Raw genomic sequence first — 17,208 nt, 5'->3', positions numbered from 1 at the left:
AGATGCTATGTCAAATTCAGTATACAGCCTTTAATTTTATCCTACCCAATAATTTTATTTAGAAACCTAGTATTGCTGGTATTGTTCTAGTTTGAATCCATTGATTTACTTTATAGTGATCACCAACCAGCCATACAGTGCAGGAAAAGGGAGTTTTTATTTTATGTTAATTAACTTATATCTTTATGTAGTAATTATAACTGTAATTTGGCTGTATGTTTTAAACATGGATATAATGACAAACTGATAACTACATTCTGTCTTTGATTTGGGTCATTAGACCTTCAGTATTATTTAATCACTATATAATAGGATAAGAAGAAATCACCACCAAGGTTGTATCTCTAATTAACATTTACTAATGAGTGAAAGTACAGCACTGTCTTTTATTTTCTATCTCCTCTAATAACATCCTGGAGTATCACCTTTTGAACTATATGAGAGTGCCTATATTTTATTTATTACAGTATTATGTTTCAATTAGACTGTTGCAAACTTGAATAACCAGAAAGGGCAGGCAGGTAGCATGAATATGTCAGTCCATTCTGGGAAAGAAGTAAAAGGGAAAGGTAAGAATGAAGAGTGAGTGTCCCACCTAAAGCCATCCTAATGCAACTTTTCAAACAAAATGTTCCTGCTCGGTGGGATCTGGTGCAAAGGTGGCTAATATGCTACTCCAGTTCCTAGCCCTTTTATTATTAAATATCTCCTAATTACTACAGTGGCCAAACCTTGGGTTTTATTACACTTTTGAGGTATTATTTTCATTTCAGTTCTAAGATTGTCTCCCTTATATCATTTGTATGATATGGTATGTCTCCTCTAGTTATTATTCTCATATTGTCTTATTTCTATTCCTAACTTTTTCCTTCCTGTCTTTCCTCCTTTCCTGTTGTATCCTTCACTATCTCTCTCTGTCGGAATCAATGCAGTCAAGTCATGGTTGTCCAGAATGCAAGGTAGAGTTGGTGCTCTTTCAATGTCAAGCTATGCTGTAATGTCTAGAGTTTCATATATGCCTTTTTACTTTTTTGTCTACATTCACCTGCAGTTCAACTCGGGCTGTAGTTTTTAGTTTTCTGCATGTTGCATCTATTGAATTAGTCTAACAGCAAATTGTTCCAACCACAATGTTACTAAATAACTTTAGAAGATGAGTGCAATAGAACATAGAAAACTAGAAAATATTAAAAACATAGAAGAGGTACTAAACTGTAACTAAATATGTAGGTATATATAGTCACGGGATGTGGAGTACAACATAGGGAAGATAGTCAATGGTATTGTGACAGCTATATAAGATGTTAGAGGGGTAGTAGCTTGTGGAGTGGGTTATCACTTTATGAGGGGTTTAAATGTCTAACTATTACGTTGCTTTGTACACCTGAAACTAATAAAAAGAAAAAAAAATTAAAACATAGAAGAGTATTAAATAAGGAAATATCACTCTGAAATTAGATATAACTCATTTTCATTCATAATGTGTACACTAAAATTCACTTAACTTCTCATGTGATAATCATGCCTTAAGATTTCCTGAGTCTTCTGTTACAAATAATAAAATCTAGAGTCATTTTTCAAAAGAAATTAACTGATCTGGATGCCTTAAAGACAATAGGCGACTGGTATTTATCCCTCACTTAGACCTTGATATTGAAATGCCTTTAAACGTTCTGCGCCACAAAAATATTGCTATGTTATATAGAATGCCATAATCGGCCTGCTCTAGTGCACTAACAACAACATGAAAGCATCCTTTGTTGGTCAATAATAGGAAACTATTTTCTGTTTGATAGAGCTCATAACATGTTTCATCATTACATTGTCAGCTAAGGCTATCTCTCAGTATATAGATAAAAGCATTCTTTTGTACATCTCATTGCATTATAACCTAAATGGGTTGTTTACTTGGGGAGGACAATCTTGTACCATCTGTAGCAATAAAGTTATGGGAATTTTAATCCCGTCCAGAATATTAATGGTTCAGGATTTGTTTTTGTCAGTGACATTAAAATTTGATGTTTTTACTAACCCTGACAAGAAGTAACCAAACAAGCCTTTCTCTGACTTTTAAAGGCATAAATATTTAAATATTTTAAAGAATAGGATTAGTCACCACAAACTTTATAGTGCCCAGAAACTTTGTTTCCTTGCAACGACATAATTATGGCAAAGAATAAAATATGATACTGTGAGAGGTTGCTTGTTATGACTGGCTATCTCATCCCAGGATGCCATCCAGATCTCTCAGACGAACATGTGAAATTAGTTGCTTCAAAGACATAGTGTCATTTTAGAACAGACATTATCAACCACTTTATTCAGAACCTTCTTATCTTTTATCTAGAGAAATGGTGGAAATTGTCAGAATGACAGTTGTTTTCTGTATTTACCTTAGAAGAGAACATGTTTTGCAAGTGTAAATAATGGTTGAAATAGTCCAGGTTGTGTTGGATTACACTTTAGAAGATCTAGAGTTCACTTTCTCATTGTATCTTTCATCTAGAAGTCACTTTTATCATCTCTTTGAGAACTGCCAGTGTAAGAAGGAATTATAATGACAAGATAATGACGTTGTAAATTAGACTGAGAAGGCCAATGAGTGAAGTCCTTAAGAACTTGGGTTTCAATATCAGCCCTGCCAAGCAGAAGTTGTGAGGTTTCTCTATGTCCTCTTGTGCTAAATAGGATTTATAATAGCCACCCCCCCTCCACCCCAGGCTTCTTGGGAAACACATGAAGTAATGCACCAAAAGTGATAAGTACAATGTCTGGCATACAATAAGCTCTCAATAAATGACAGTTGCTATTATTGTTAGTAATATATATAATAAGCTTCATGTAGCCAACAGTCAGTTATCGCTCCAAAAAAGAAATACAGAATGCTTGGGCTCTGAATTATACCAAATTATTTAGCAACACTATATTGAAAACCAACTTTCTTTTACTCAATAATAAAATGTAATACATTTGCCGTTCTTAAAATTAAAAAAATATATATCCTGTTAAATAATAAGCACTTCACTGGTCCAGTTTTCTTGTCTTCTTTCATTTCCTCTTCCCACCCTCTGATCAAGATACTCATAAGCTCTGAAAGCCCAAACCCAGCCAGGATAAGGTGAAAGAAAGACAAAGAAAGACCCGGAAGAGTCCATGAACTAAGTTCTTGTTCCTGCATAATTGAGAAATAGAAATGAGGATATCTGAAGGATCTCATTCGGTTTTCTCTTTTTACACTGTTGGGCAAACTACATTTCTTTTCCCATTAATGAGATTTTGCTTTGATTGAATCTGGTTTTAATTATCATAATACCTATTAGCTCAATTCCTGGTTCAACTTTCTCCAAACACCCTTGTTAGCATAAACAATTTCCTACATGATCTATGGAAAGCACAGGTGTTATGTGTATTTACAATTTGAAAGCCAAAAATTATTTAATTGCAATAAATTTTAAAGGAAAAAAAAGTGCAGTTGTGTTTTAAGGATCCATCCAATAAACACTTACTTAGCACATGCTGCTCCAGACACTGCCATAGGTGCTGGGGTGAGAGCTGACAATACAGCCATTGTCTTTGACCTCAGGGAGCCCAGAGGACAATGAAGTGGCAGTCCATAAACACATTACTGCACAGAAAAACAGAGCTTACACAATGAGATGTGCTTTGTGCTTCTTTCTGAATTAAAGGACACATCCTCAGAGGAGTACTTTGGGAAAATAAATTATATATATAATGTATATATAAATATGTGGAAAATATATATATTATATACGTATTATATATATTTTTCCCACATATTTTATTATATATAATATATATTATTATAAAATAATATATAATATATATTATTATATATGTATTTTCCACATTTTTTTTTCATTAAAGGAATACATATCTATTTCCAATAAAGGAAAACCAAATAAAATAAGAGAAATGAAGACCTTCAATTTATTCCATTCTTCTTTCTCAGTATTTCTTTTGAAATTAAAAAGAGAAACACTGAGAACTGTTTTTCAGCTGGTTTAAGGTACAAAAATTGTTTTCAAGCACCTTTTTCTGCCTGCCTTAAAAGTATATCTGCTTACGATAACATTATGGGCCAATAACCAAAAAATGAAAGAAAAAAGAAATTAGTCAAAACTTCACAGGAATGAAGGTTTAAATATTTGTTTTATAAGCACCATATCCCATGTTGATTAATTGACTCTTTATTTTCCCTTATTAGAAAACTTCTCTGATTGTTAGATATGGCCTAATTATACTTTAGGTTGGTGGAAGCGTAAGTTAGGTTTTTGTGAGTATTTTTAGCCTTTAAACCGCAATTACTTTTGCACCAACCTAATAATACAATAACTGTATTCTATCATGTTGGTGCAAAAAAGTAATTGCGGTTTAAAAGGTTAGAAATACTTGCAAAAACCACAATTACATTTGCACCAGCCTAATAATCGTCCCATGAGGGAAACTAGTGTGTTTACCAGACAAGGAAGGAAAAAGAAAATGAGCTCCACTTTTTTCTCAAACTGAATTTATGCTCACATTTAACCCCCACCCCCCCTACCCCCCCCCGCTTACCTGGCCACCTTCAACTTGTAAATCCACAGATTTTGATATGACTGTGAAAATTGTGGAGTTGTCAATTGTGTAAAGTGACAACACAGCCCATTGGGATCATGCTCAAGATGGTCAGTACATAGTAATTATAAACAAAGAAGTGTTACTGAAGGAATAGCTTTGTGTGGCCATCTCTGCCTCTCAGGAAATTTGAATCTGCAAAGAATTTCATTGGCATTTGCACAGGTCAACCAGAGATGGTGGAGGCGGGCTCAGGAATAGTATGTGTTTACCTCCATTAATCCTAAAGGCAATGGATACCCTGAGTCTAGAGAGCAATGCAGAATCAAATGCATTAATAAGATTAAGATGCTCTGTTAAAATTGACATCTAAAATGCTCCCAAACAATTTCAATTATTTATGAGTGTATCTGGGCAAAAATAAGTACAATAATTATCCCTAATTCCACAACACTCTCTTAGGATATACCATTCAGAATTTTCCTAAGCAACACTAAAATTGATCTAATTTTTGAATGATATTTGTATATGTGCTCAAATATTGTATGTAATCTATATATAGAAATAAGTATATTTAAATAGGAAATATTTATATAGTTATATTGAAGTAAAGCACTTTAGAACTAAAGAACTATAGGGTTAAGAAGACAAACTAGACACCAGCTAATGAAGCCTTCAATTAAGAAAAGTGATGGATTATTCACATTTTATGATGGGCCTAATCAATTGAGTTCAAATAGCATACGTTTAAAAGCAACCAACCAGTTTTCCTGTTTGAATTGTGGTCCTACCAGTTAATAGCTATGCAATCTTGCCAACATGCCTTAATTCCTCTGTGCTACAGTTTTTGTTGGTGGTTGTGGTGTTTTTTAAAAATCTATAAAATAGAATGTAAAGTGATACCTGTCTAATAGAATTGCTCTTAGGATTAAATGAGTTAACACATTAAAAGCATTTAGAACTCTGCCTGGGAAGAAGTAAGCTTTTAATAAATGTTAGCTGTTTTTATATTAGTGTTCTTACTTTATAAAGTGTTTTTCATGCATGAATCATATACAGAGGGTACCAAAAAATGTATAAAGATTTTAAGAAAGGAAAAAACTTATTAAAATTGTAATACTCAATATATACCAATAACAAAAGATGAATACAAGTCATGTTTGACTTCTGCAATTAGTCTTTTGAACGAACATCATACCACACATTGCTACCGTAATTCAATTCAACTTCAAGAAATAATACATAGATAACATCTCTTAAAATATGTGTACATTTTAGTAGCACCCTGACATATAATGCTATGTAAACACAACTAAGTACATTTGATAAACAAGTACAGTTCCCGGTACAAAGTTGGCATTCAATAATTTTTTGTAAATATGTTAGTGAAAAATATGACCAAAATATGCATATGAAAAATTAAAACAAGTGTTTATACTTTAGATTCAGAAAAGATGGTAATTAATAAATCCTTTTGAAGACATTTCAGTAATGCAAACTATTTATATATATATTGACATACCTAGAATTTTAGTGACAGTACATGAGTTTGCATTTGATATTAATATCCATCTTGTTAAAAATATCATGCATTTAATTTTTCAGAATCTGAAAAAGGTAACAATTTTACCACTATTCACTATATTATGAATCTTATCTTTAATATGTTATTCCTATGATCTCATCATCTTGATAATAAAGTCTAAAACAAATAGAAACTTTAAAACTTACACTACCTTGTGTTTTTCTTCTAAGCATACCTGCAGAAAGGAGTAGCCATGAATTCAAAGTAACAAGCCAAGCAAAAACATAAAATATAAAGAGATCTAGCTTAGCAAAATGATTTCTAAATTTTATTATAAAATATTTCAAACTTACTTAAAATATGGAAAATAATATCTGTGTTGTTGCTATCCACATTTACCAACTCTTAACATTTTGTTATATAGGCTTCAGATCTTTTTAATAAAAAACATTTTACAGGTACCCCTGAAGCCCTTTGAAACCCCTGCCCACCTGAGATAATCACTAAATAGAATTTAATAGCTATAATCCCCAAAAGACTTATGATGATATTAATATATATGTTGTACATGTATATGTAATTTACAGTATCAATTCACATAATTTTAACTTTAAATTATGATAACTGACTGTAGTTATCCTGCAAATTTTTTCCTCAATATTTTTTCAAGATTTATCTATCTTGATATATGAAGGTATATGTTATCATTTTAACTGCTGCTTGCTGTTTCATTGAATGACTGTATCATAAGGTATTTATTCATTATTTTATTAACATACTATTAAAAACAATGTTGCAGTGAATGTTCTTGAACAAATTCCTTGTGCACAGGTGGGAGAATATCTCTAGGGTGGAATAAGTCTAAGTGGACTTTTCTGGGTTCTTGGATACATAAACTTAAACTTCACTAGATACTGATAAATTTATCTAAAAAATATGTGTACAAATTTATACTTCCTGTTTCTTTACATTATTGCATATATATTCCCCCCAATTTTTGCAATGTACCCTGAATGACAAAATTGTCAAATTCTGCTCTAATCGTGGTGCATGCATATGCGTTGATTAGAAGTGAGAAGAGTGCTGCTTTATTTTTTAAATTAGATTAAGTTCACAATAACTGTAATGTGAAGTCTTGGGATACATAAGTTTCATGGTTCTCAGTCTTGTCTACATATTTGACTTACCTAGGAGATTTTTAGAATTCTGATGCTGATGCCTTACCCTAGACCTTTTAAATCAGAATCTCCTTGGGGGTGCAGGCTGGGAGATGTGGTGTTGGTTGCCCCACTTCTCACCCTTGAAACTCAGATTGCAGTCAATGTTGGGAATTACTGCCCTTGCATATGGCTGATAAGAAAGAAAATAAAGCCAGAGAGAAAAGAAAGATACTTGGCTGTAGATCCATCTGTAAAAGTGCGTGATGAACTGGAGTGTGATTCTCAGTGGCTTTATCTAGAATGGATAGGTACATTAGTGTCTGGGGAATCATACTAGGCTTTCCAGGATGTAGCAATGCTTGAGACCAAGAATGAAGCAAGAGTTAGTCTGTCCAGGGTGGGGAGTAGAACTTGAGATCAAGGGTCAGCATCTAGTCACGTTAGAGAAAGGCAACTTATGAAATCCAGGCCCATGAAAGAACTCCAGACATGTAGGTTGGTTTTCAGGATTCTGGTGCCAACCAGAATTAGTGTTGTCTAGGACCTGAGACATAAACCTACGCAGAAAATTCAGAAAGAGGCAGTGAGAGTGTGTGGACGCCACTGGCTCATCACTGAGAGCAGATCCAACCCCAATAGCTGATTGAACCAGTTACAGATGTCCTGTCAGACTTCATTAGAATAGGTTTTGGAAGTAAGTTGTTTTAAACTTGTGGGATATATGCTTCTAACTGTTGCTAAGAGAGAATGGAAAAAGTCAAGGATAAAGTCAAATGCCCTAAGTTGTAATGAATGAGGAAGCTTTTGGATTTGGTTTGTCATTTGTAACATAAGCTATTGACATAAACCAATAATTTATACTTAATTAAAATTGCTTTATAACTAAATTAAATATTCTATTTTACTAAGCGTGTCAGAGTATACTTGAAATATACGACAAAATAATGTTCATGGAATCTGAGCTATAGCAACACCATTTTTCATTCTTACCTCAGTCAAAACATTTATTACAGTATTTTTAGAAAAGAGTGATTTAAATGATGATTAGGCTTTTCTGACATGATTAAATGCAAAACTATTAGAAAGTTAAACACCAAATTATTATTTATGGGGCAAGAAGATAATGATATTACCATATAGTTCATGTAATTATCTCCTGCATTCAGAAAGCAGTACCTTTCTAAAATTACAGTATCATTAAAATACATAAAAGCTTCGCTTTGAAAAGCTACTTTAGGGCAAATAAAACTAAAGGCATCCAACATATTTTTAAGTTTTCATTGTGCATTCAGCTTAAAATAAGGTTTAAGACATGAGTATGATGAGATGATTGCATAGTGACTCAAAACAAAATATCCTCTTAAAATGTCTGTATGCCCTTCAGATTGACTGTGAAGTCATCAGTTAAGGTGAGTAATGAAGATAACTTTTTCTTTTCTTCCGCTTCAGTGCTGAGTACAAGAGAAGGACTAAATATGTTCAGAAAAGTCTTAATCCTGAGTGGAATCAAACAGTAATTTATAAAAGTATCTCCATGGAACAGGTATGCAATTATTCTTTTCTGTGTGACAAATTTAGGCTAATATAAGAATTGTAATGACAAAATTCTTGAAAGATTGTGATCTTGAATTCAGAGACAAAATAATATAAATAGGACAGGAAGAAGAAGATGTCCATATGAAACAATTTACGAATGAGTTGTCTTTCGAAATGAGGTTTATAATTTGCCTCCTGGAAGATTTCGAATTTGATTGCGAAGGTGAAGCTGGATATAAATTGTAATATGGGTTCTTAAATTTGAAAAAAAAAGAAATTCACCTGCAGAAATAAGATGATGCTACTACTATGTACTTTAGCAATGTACTGACCTGAACAAATCTAATCCAAATACTTTATCTAAATAACCTAGACAATTTTTCAATCTATGAATTGCATCTATTTAAAAAGTATTTATAGATGCTGATTTCTGTTTCCAAAGATGGGGGTAGAATAATAGGAAATTAGTAAAGTTATTATCTTGTTTACAAAATAGTGAGGTTTCTTATGATCAAACACAAGGTTGGACTACAAAATTATAATATTTTATACAATATTTAATGTAAACCCATGTAGTTTTAGATAAAAGTTAAAGTATTTTCACATAAATGGAAAGAGTTCAAGGAGGTGAAAATAAATGGGTCTATAATATACGTGTAATGGAAATTTATGCTAATAAATGGGGTTAATGACATTTGGATTTGAACTACAGCTCAAGAAGAAAACACTGGAAGTGACAGTCTGGGATTATGATAGATTTTCTTCCAATGACTTTCTTGGTGAGGTGAGCCTCTGATTTCCTTTTCTTTGTTTTCTTTTGTTGTAAACCACCAATTAAAGCTGGATGCAAAGAATATTTCTTAAGTTTATAAGATAACCACATCTGATAAAGTCCTTTGGTGGATAGAATTTATTTTCTGATTTACTCTTTGAGAAGATGAATAGCAGCTCAAGAAATGGTTTTCACTTTGTCACTTGATGTACTTTATTATTAATTTTCAAGATTAAATGTTAATTGTTTAGATAGAAACATAATGATGCTGTGAATCCAAATCATTATGTTAAGTATTTGAGATGAAATTATTATATTATAAAATAAACTGAAATTTTAAAATGTGTTTGCAGGTTATTTAATTGCTATTCCTTACTGTAGCTATAAATGACTTGATATGACATTTTATATTCTTATTTCTTTCAAGTGTCTGTTTTCATTAAAAAAAAATCTCTCTAAATATTTTAAGAAGCAAAACTGGAAATAGGAGAAAACAAAAAAAATTATAGAAATTCACAAGGAATCTTACCTAGTCATGAAATCTCAGAGTAGGTCAGATCCTGTGATTTTTTTTTTTATCTATCACATTTCAAAACAATACATTTTGTTTAGTGATCTTTGCTTAGAACATTATAAATTAATAAATTAATTACATTAATGTTAAAATAATGTTAAAAAAATAAATCATCTCCAAGATGATGTAACACTTAGAAAATATGATAGCTCTCCCATTGATGGAGACAATAGAAAACACTGTGTTGTCTTAGAGGCCTTGTTTGGTTCCCAGACTCGGTACCTCTCTTTCCCATCAAACCAGACCATTTGGCCTTCACTTGTAGGCTCCATGCTGGTGCAGCCACATGGACTAATCTTGATCTTAGACAGACTGTTCTAGGATGTAGTGTTATATCTGCTGTAATGTCCCATTTCAAAAAGTGGACTTATTGAAGTCCTTATAATTTATTATAGTTACATGAACCTAGATACCTCCATTGTGCTGGTTTTCATTTTTTTTTTTTCTTTTACATCTCATCAAATTTAAGATGTCAGCAACTGTAAAATGCACCATTATTAATGAAAGGAAAATGTTCCCAATTAAACCAAGACACAGTGCTTTCTCATCATAAACTGTTAGTCATATCCCTATTTCAAATGTGAACTAAAGTATGTTTTAAAATAGAGGAAATAAGTTAGTAATTGAAAATTATTCATTCTTTTTTATTTCATCCCTCTTGTAACTAAAATTAAACAATCTTCAAAATACTAGCCATGTTTAGGACTAGAATATATCCATTTTACAAAGCTTTATTTCATAAAGACATTGAATTTTGATTCTACCTTTTCACATCATATCAAAAAAAAAAAATTAATAGTGAAAGATTTTATACAGTTCAATTTATCCAATCATTTATTAAGCATCTAGTATGCACCGATTGTTCTCAATATCATGGGTGAAGCAAAATGAGGAAGAAAGCCGCATCATCCTTAAAGATTATAATATATCCTTGGGCTTATGTCCTTGAATAAATTTTAGATCACAGAAAAAAGTAACGACTTATTGTACTTTTTTTCAGGTATTGATTGATTTATCTAGCACATCTCACCTCGATAACACTCCTAGGTGGTATCCTCTCAAAGAACAGACTGAAAGCATTGATCATGGCAAGTCCCATTCCAGTCAAAGCAGCCAGCAGTCTCCAAAGCCATCTGTCATCAAAAGCAGAAGCCATGGTATCTTCCCTGACCCATCCAAGGGTAGGAAATATTTCAAATAGAAAAAGCTTCTGTCTATTTGTTCATTCAGTATCTTCTTGAATATGAATGTCTGTATATTTAATATATTTTGGAAGGTTGAATTCTATTGGAAAGTATTTAATATAAAATCCTGTGAAGAGTAATGGACATGGAATCAGGAGAAATGGGATTAGTCTCAGAGCAGCCCGTAATTGGGTTATGGCTTTGTCATCTTCACGTCTCTAACTGTCCAATTTTTAACCTGTTACATGAAGGCGGTTAGCTATTCGCTCTTTTTAAGCTCTCAAATATATGATAATATGATTTTATAAGGTGAATTGGGATATTACATAAAGAAATATAAAATCACCAACTTCATAGACTAGACATAATCATTATAATTTATACATATTTCTTTTAATTGTTTAAATCCTTATTTTTTCATAGGTATATTCTTACTTGTGTATTGCATATAACATACAAACATATATAATTTTGCATCCTGCTTTTTACTTATCATATCAAAAACATTTTTCCCATATCATCAAAAGAATTGGTATGCTGAAATTTACTTAAACCTTTCCTAAATGTTGGACTCAAGCTAATTTTATGATTTTTTTAAATGACTAATATTAGTTTTAAAATAACAAATGTCACGCATTAGGTTTGGTAATATATACAGGATTCCCATTTGAATGAACTTTTCCTTTTGGAGGTTTGTTACTAATTATCCTGCAACACAATATTACTGCATCATGAGTCACTGCCTGCATGAGATAACCAGTATCTTATCTAGAAATAGTGAACTATTTACAAGTACTAAATACATTTTTTTTTCATATTTGACTTAAGTATCGCTGCCTTCTCTCCTCTTCTCAGAAAGTACAGCAAATTGAAAAGTGATTCTTCACACATTAGAAAGCAATGGGTCATAAGAACAAGTGTTCTAGGTGATGGAAAACTGAGGCCACGTCCAGTAGGCCACTGAATTGATATGATAAACCACTGATTACAATGAGTGCTATAGATTACTTACGGATGAGTTTTATAGATAATTTATGAATTGCACTTAGCCAGATCAACTCTGTCCTGGTTAACATTCTGGTAGCTCATTAGTATAAAGACCTCTCTCTCTATGATTACCCCCGTTAATGTGATATATATCTCACACATTCTCAAAATCAGCTGGAGCAATGATTCTACAGTCTCCACTTCTAATATGTCCTAGTGCCTCACAGAGCTTCATCCACAAATTCACTATATTTTTACTTAAAACTCCACCTCTGACAGTGTCAACCTAATGTCTTTTAGCTGGTGCCTACAAGAATTAGCAGAGTTGCTTGGTGAAACTATAATATATTCACTCACATGAAGCTAGTTAGAATGTATTCTTCTCAGACTTAGCTCTTCTCAAGATTATCATCCATTTGCCTTTCCTCCCAAAAATCATTTCCCAAATGTTTAATCATGTCACTATATGGTGAACAGTTGCAGAAACAAGCCAAAAAAGAAACAGATTAACATAAATCTTAGTTTGAAATTCAGTGAGACCAGGCTTGACAGGAGGAGTGCTTGGGCAACTTTTACTCATGTTTTACCCCTTTTTTAACCAGACATGCAGGTCCCCACCATTGAGAAATCCCATAGTAGTCCTGGTAGCTCGAAATCCTCATCTGAAGGCCATCTCCGCTCTCATGGACCATCTCGCAGTCAAAGCAAAACCAGCGTCACTCAGACCCACCTGGAAGACGCAGGGGCTGCTATAGCCGCTGCTGAAGCTGCCGTGCAACAGCTCCGCCTTCAACCAAGTAAAAGACGCAAATAAATTCCTCAGCATGGCAGCTTAATGTTCATCCGTTGCCTTTCTTTCCTGCTGTCCTCTCCTGTTCGCTTTCTGTTCTTGGCACACCGTGTTCACTCTGTTTTCTGTCCCTTTGTCTGTGTAAGAACAGTATCAATACATAAATATGCTCTTTCGTATTTAGATTTTTTTTTTCTTTACTTAGACTGCAGTAAAACTGGCTGTTTCTCCTTTGTCTCCACCATCCATCCAACCTGGCTCATAGTATTTGGTAGCTGTGTCTGTGATGTTTGCAGACAAACGATGTCGTGTGTCCCTTTTGTGTGCGCTTAAATATCCTTTTGAGTACAGGAATTAGAAGCACGAGTGGCTGCCAAAATTCTAGGCATTACACCAAAAAAGCACACACACAAGCATTTAGAGCAGATTAGCCATGAGATTCTTATGTCTGAAAACACTGAAAAAGTTTAGGCAGAGAAGTGACGTGACCAACAAACACATTCTAGAACAGAGAGAGAAAGGCCATTTCAAGCTTAAAACACATTAGGGGATGATGCATGTGAAATGTTGTAGCTTTCCATGTGGGAAACTTTGTAGTCTTTTGGGAAAAAAGAAAAAAATCTGTGATATAAATCACATTTCTTATATTCTCAAGAAATATATAATAACAATATATGTGTGAGTATCTGTGATGAGGCATTATAACCTCATTAAAGAGCACAGTCGAGTCTGTTCTGTTGGAGCACACTCTGTACATGATATTGGAGAATTTGTAGGTTATTTTCTAACTATTGGAAGTTCTCTGAAAGTCAAGATACCAGTGAAAGCCTCACATTTTACCCATCTTAACGGCTGTATTTTCATTTAATTTGTGAATATCTAGTTAATTGACCTATAAAAACTTCGGGACAGAGATTTGACAAATGTAGGTGCAGTATTACTTCCAAGAGGCATTAGCCAGGCCATGAAGAAAGGTTCATGACTTCCCCCTCGCCCAAAGTCACCATTTCCAAAGAAACAGCCAGTTTTAACTCCCTTTAGTGCTGTGCATGTGGTGTCATTTTGGCATTTGAGAACACAACTTATTTAAATCGAGCAAAAGCTCACTTCTGTTTGCATGACTAACATTGAAGTTGGTTCCATCTGAGGATACATACTCTGGGTTTCCATTTCACCTACACTGCCACAGCAGCACATAAAAGCGGTCAGTCTAATCATGCCAGGAAGCAGCACAGACACAGCATAGCAGGCGTCCTCCCCATTCAAAGAACTCAGTCTGATAATCTGCCTCCACCAGCCAATGGCAACCAAGACCAAAGCCAGCTAGCCCTCAGGAAGGTGATGTCTGATGGACCAGTCAAGCCAGAAGGAGGTGAGCAGAAAGGCGCTATGCAAAGCACACAGCAAGAATATTCCCCAAATTTAAAGCCCTCATCTTTTAATTTTTAGAGATTGTCTGATAAAGTATGTTTATCTACTTTTTAATGTGCTTTTGTGGCCATGGCATTTCAGGACGTCATCATCACCGTGTAAGTCCCAAGATCAGCCCATAATATATTGACTACAGTGATTTGTATTTTTCTATGCACTGGGTGTCTTTTGACTTTTGTTGGGAAATAGATTAACAGTACTCATATTGCAGAATGGAATGCATGCTACTAACCTAATCTGTTTAAGCATGACTATACATATGTTGCATTGTGATAAAACTTTAAACTGCTCACAGTTCAAGTTAGCATACCAGTTGATATGTAGATCAGTTTTTGTTGCATATCATTTCAAGTGTAACTTTTAAAAAATTCAGTCGATTTTGGAAATTCTTAGAGGAAAGTAAAGGAAAAATTGTCAATGTACTCAATTCACCTTTACATGGTGAAAGTTCTCTCTTGATCCTACCAACAGACCTTTTCCACCCATGTTTCCATAGTTGTTAAGTGTATCAGCTGTATTGGGCATGTGACTATCCAAGTGCCTGTGTAATAAATAAAGTATCTTTATTTCATTCATAAACTACTGGGTTCTGAGCCATTGTTATATGATGCAGCTTAAAATGAGTGTGTCAGTTTTTGCTTTCTCATTTGATTCCTTGCAATATCGTACCTATAGTCAACTGCTCCATCGTTAGTGAGAGCTGTAATGATAGAGCATTTAGGAGCAGGCCAAAGTTTCATGTCAAAAACATTATAATATAGATGGAAAATTATTACCAAATAAAATCACCAGAGCTTACATAAACATGTAAATCAATAATGGGGTTGGGCTACTCTTAGGCGATGCTTCCACTATTTCTTTCTCCAACATCTCATCGACTTTATAATCTTCTCAGGTTCCTGGCTAGAGGAAGACAAATTCTATGAGCCCTTGCTCTGGAGATGTATCTGAACTTGACCATAGCTGTGTTCAGAAAAGAAAACAAGTTTATATCGGACCCTAACTTGACCCCAACATTTGTGGAGTTTTTCCCAAGAAAGAGTGCCACTGCCAGTGACAAGATTTTAACCCGGGTGATCATAAAATCAGCTTCAAACGTAATTCAAAAACATATATAAAGTTTCTTTAAAAAAATAGGATAGCAATGTGTGCCATCTTAAGTCTCTTCCGGCCCTAAAATACTTGATTTTATGAGTCTTATACGTTCTACAAAATGAAAATAAAAGCTTGCACTTCACTATTGAATTTCTCTTTATTCTCCGAAAATTAAAAAGTTTAATATGCTCTTGTCCCAATTAATCAGATATTTAGGGGCTATGGAAGATGTATATGGCTGTACCGAGGGCAAAACACTGTGATGTTTCTCGAATTATCCAAGTAATTAAGGAAACAATTAGTTTAAAAATGAGGATAATTCTGAATGTGCCCAATTCATAGATTATCACCAAAGCACTAAGTCCCTTTTTTAGTTAGACTTACTAACAATTTCCAAAAGTACTTAAAATTCTGCCTCTCACCCTTTCTTCAATCAAATAACTTTCTTTGATTTCTTAATATTGTTCATTTCCTTACTTCAAATATCCCATAATTATAAATGTCACAGTAGTCCAGAGCTTCCTTTAGTTCACATTCTATGTTTATTATCATGATTTAAGTATCACTATGCAATATTTTGTCTAATTATTTTTCTAGATGTGGTTGTTAAAATTTGTAGCAAAATGTTTTTAATCCTTTTCTTTGAATACTGCTTTAATGAGTATTCTCATACATTTAAAGTGCTATGATTGAATCTTGAAATCATTCTTTATTGAAATTACAATCAAAAGGAAATCAAGATACCATAGAATGCTTTCTTGTTTAATTTTATTCTAATAGATGATAAAGAAAATGCCCTCTTCTCTAAACTATAAATATAGTATTTCTCTGCTACTATAAATGTACCAAGAATATAATTCAGCCACGCATTTTGCCAAACAACTGATGGAAAACATATTGTTAAATTAAATTTATGTAAAATGCCATATAATTCGTTCAAAGCTTAGAAAGAAGAAAACTGGTAAGAGTTGTAAACATATAAAGAGCCAGCAAGTTCCTGTTCACTACCTGTAGAAGTAAGTATTAGTATTAATTTTAAGGTGTTAGATAAAAGCCTCCCATTTCAAACCTTACAGTGGAGTTCATATATCCCCATCCACATCCTGAAAATAATGCCCTGCCTTGGAATAATTCTTCACATCATACAAAGTGTTTTGTCACCCATTTCTCATTTTATCACACTTGGTAGGTGAGGTGTGCATTGCAGATATTCTTATTCCTGTTTCCTGAGTAAGCAATTAGGGAGTCAGAGGGTTGGGATGGCTACAACGCACAACTAGGAATTTTCAGAATCAGCAGTATAACCCAGGTCTTGTTACTAGGCCTAAGCCTTTGCTTTTTAAATACATTGGCTCCTTTGAAATCACACTCTCTCGATTTCAATAAAACCAATTGTCATTTACTTATTTGTTATTTATCCCTCAAGTTTTTACAAATGATTAGAAGTTGCTAGAAATGATAGCGGAATACAATTTAGACTTGCTCTACCTATCAACCTCTTTTCTGAAGGCTGATAATTAAGTTGCCACAAACCAAGGAAATAAAATCCTCTCACTGCACAAGCACAACACAGCAGTAA

At 33.5% G+C, this 17,208-nt stretch overlaps 1 protein-coding gene across 1 annotated transcript in view; it reads left to right on the top strand.

Annotated features, from left to right (window-relative positions):
• The window catches only part of PCLO (piccolo presynaptic cytomatrix protein), a 373,138-nt gene that overhangs the window by 292,054 nt on the left and 63,876 nt on the right, over positions 1-17,208 (top strand). Inside the window, exons 16-21 of the mRNA XM_074339748.1 lie at positions 933-959; positions 8,710-8,803; positions 9,509-9,580; positions 11,143-11,323; positions 12,916-13,110; positions 14,401-14,475. Of these exons, the coding sequence (XP_074195849.1) occupies positions 933-959; positions 8,710-8,803; positions 9,509-9,580; positions 11,143-11,323; positions 12,916-13,110; positions 14,401-14,475 (644 nt within the window). The remainder of the gene's footprint in view (positions 1-932; positions 960-8,709; positions 8,804-9,508; positions 9,581-11,142; positions 11,324-12,915; positions 13,111-14,400; positions 14,476-17,208) is intronic.

Source organism: Rhinolophus sinicus, linkage group LG09, assembly GCF_036562045.2.
Source record: "Rhinolophus sinicus isolate RSC01 linkage group LG09, ASM3656204v1, whole genome shotgun sequence".
NCBI classification, from domain to species: Eukaryota; Metazoa; Chordata; class Mammalia; order Chiroptera; family Rhinolophidae; genus Rhinolophus; species Rhinolophus sinicus.
The sequence above is the reverse complement of the archived record's forward strand: the minus strand, read 5'-3'. Positions and strand labels throughout refer to the sequence as shown.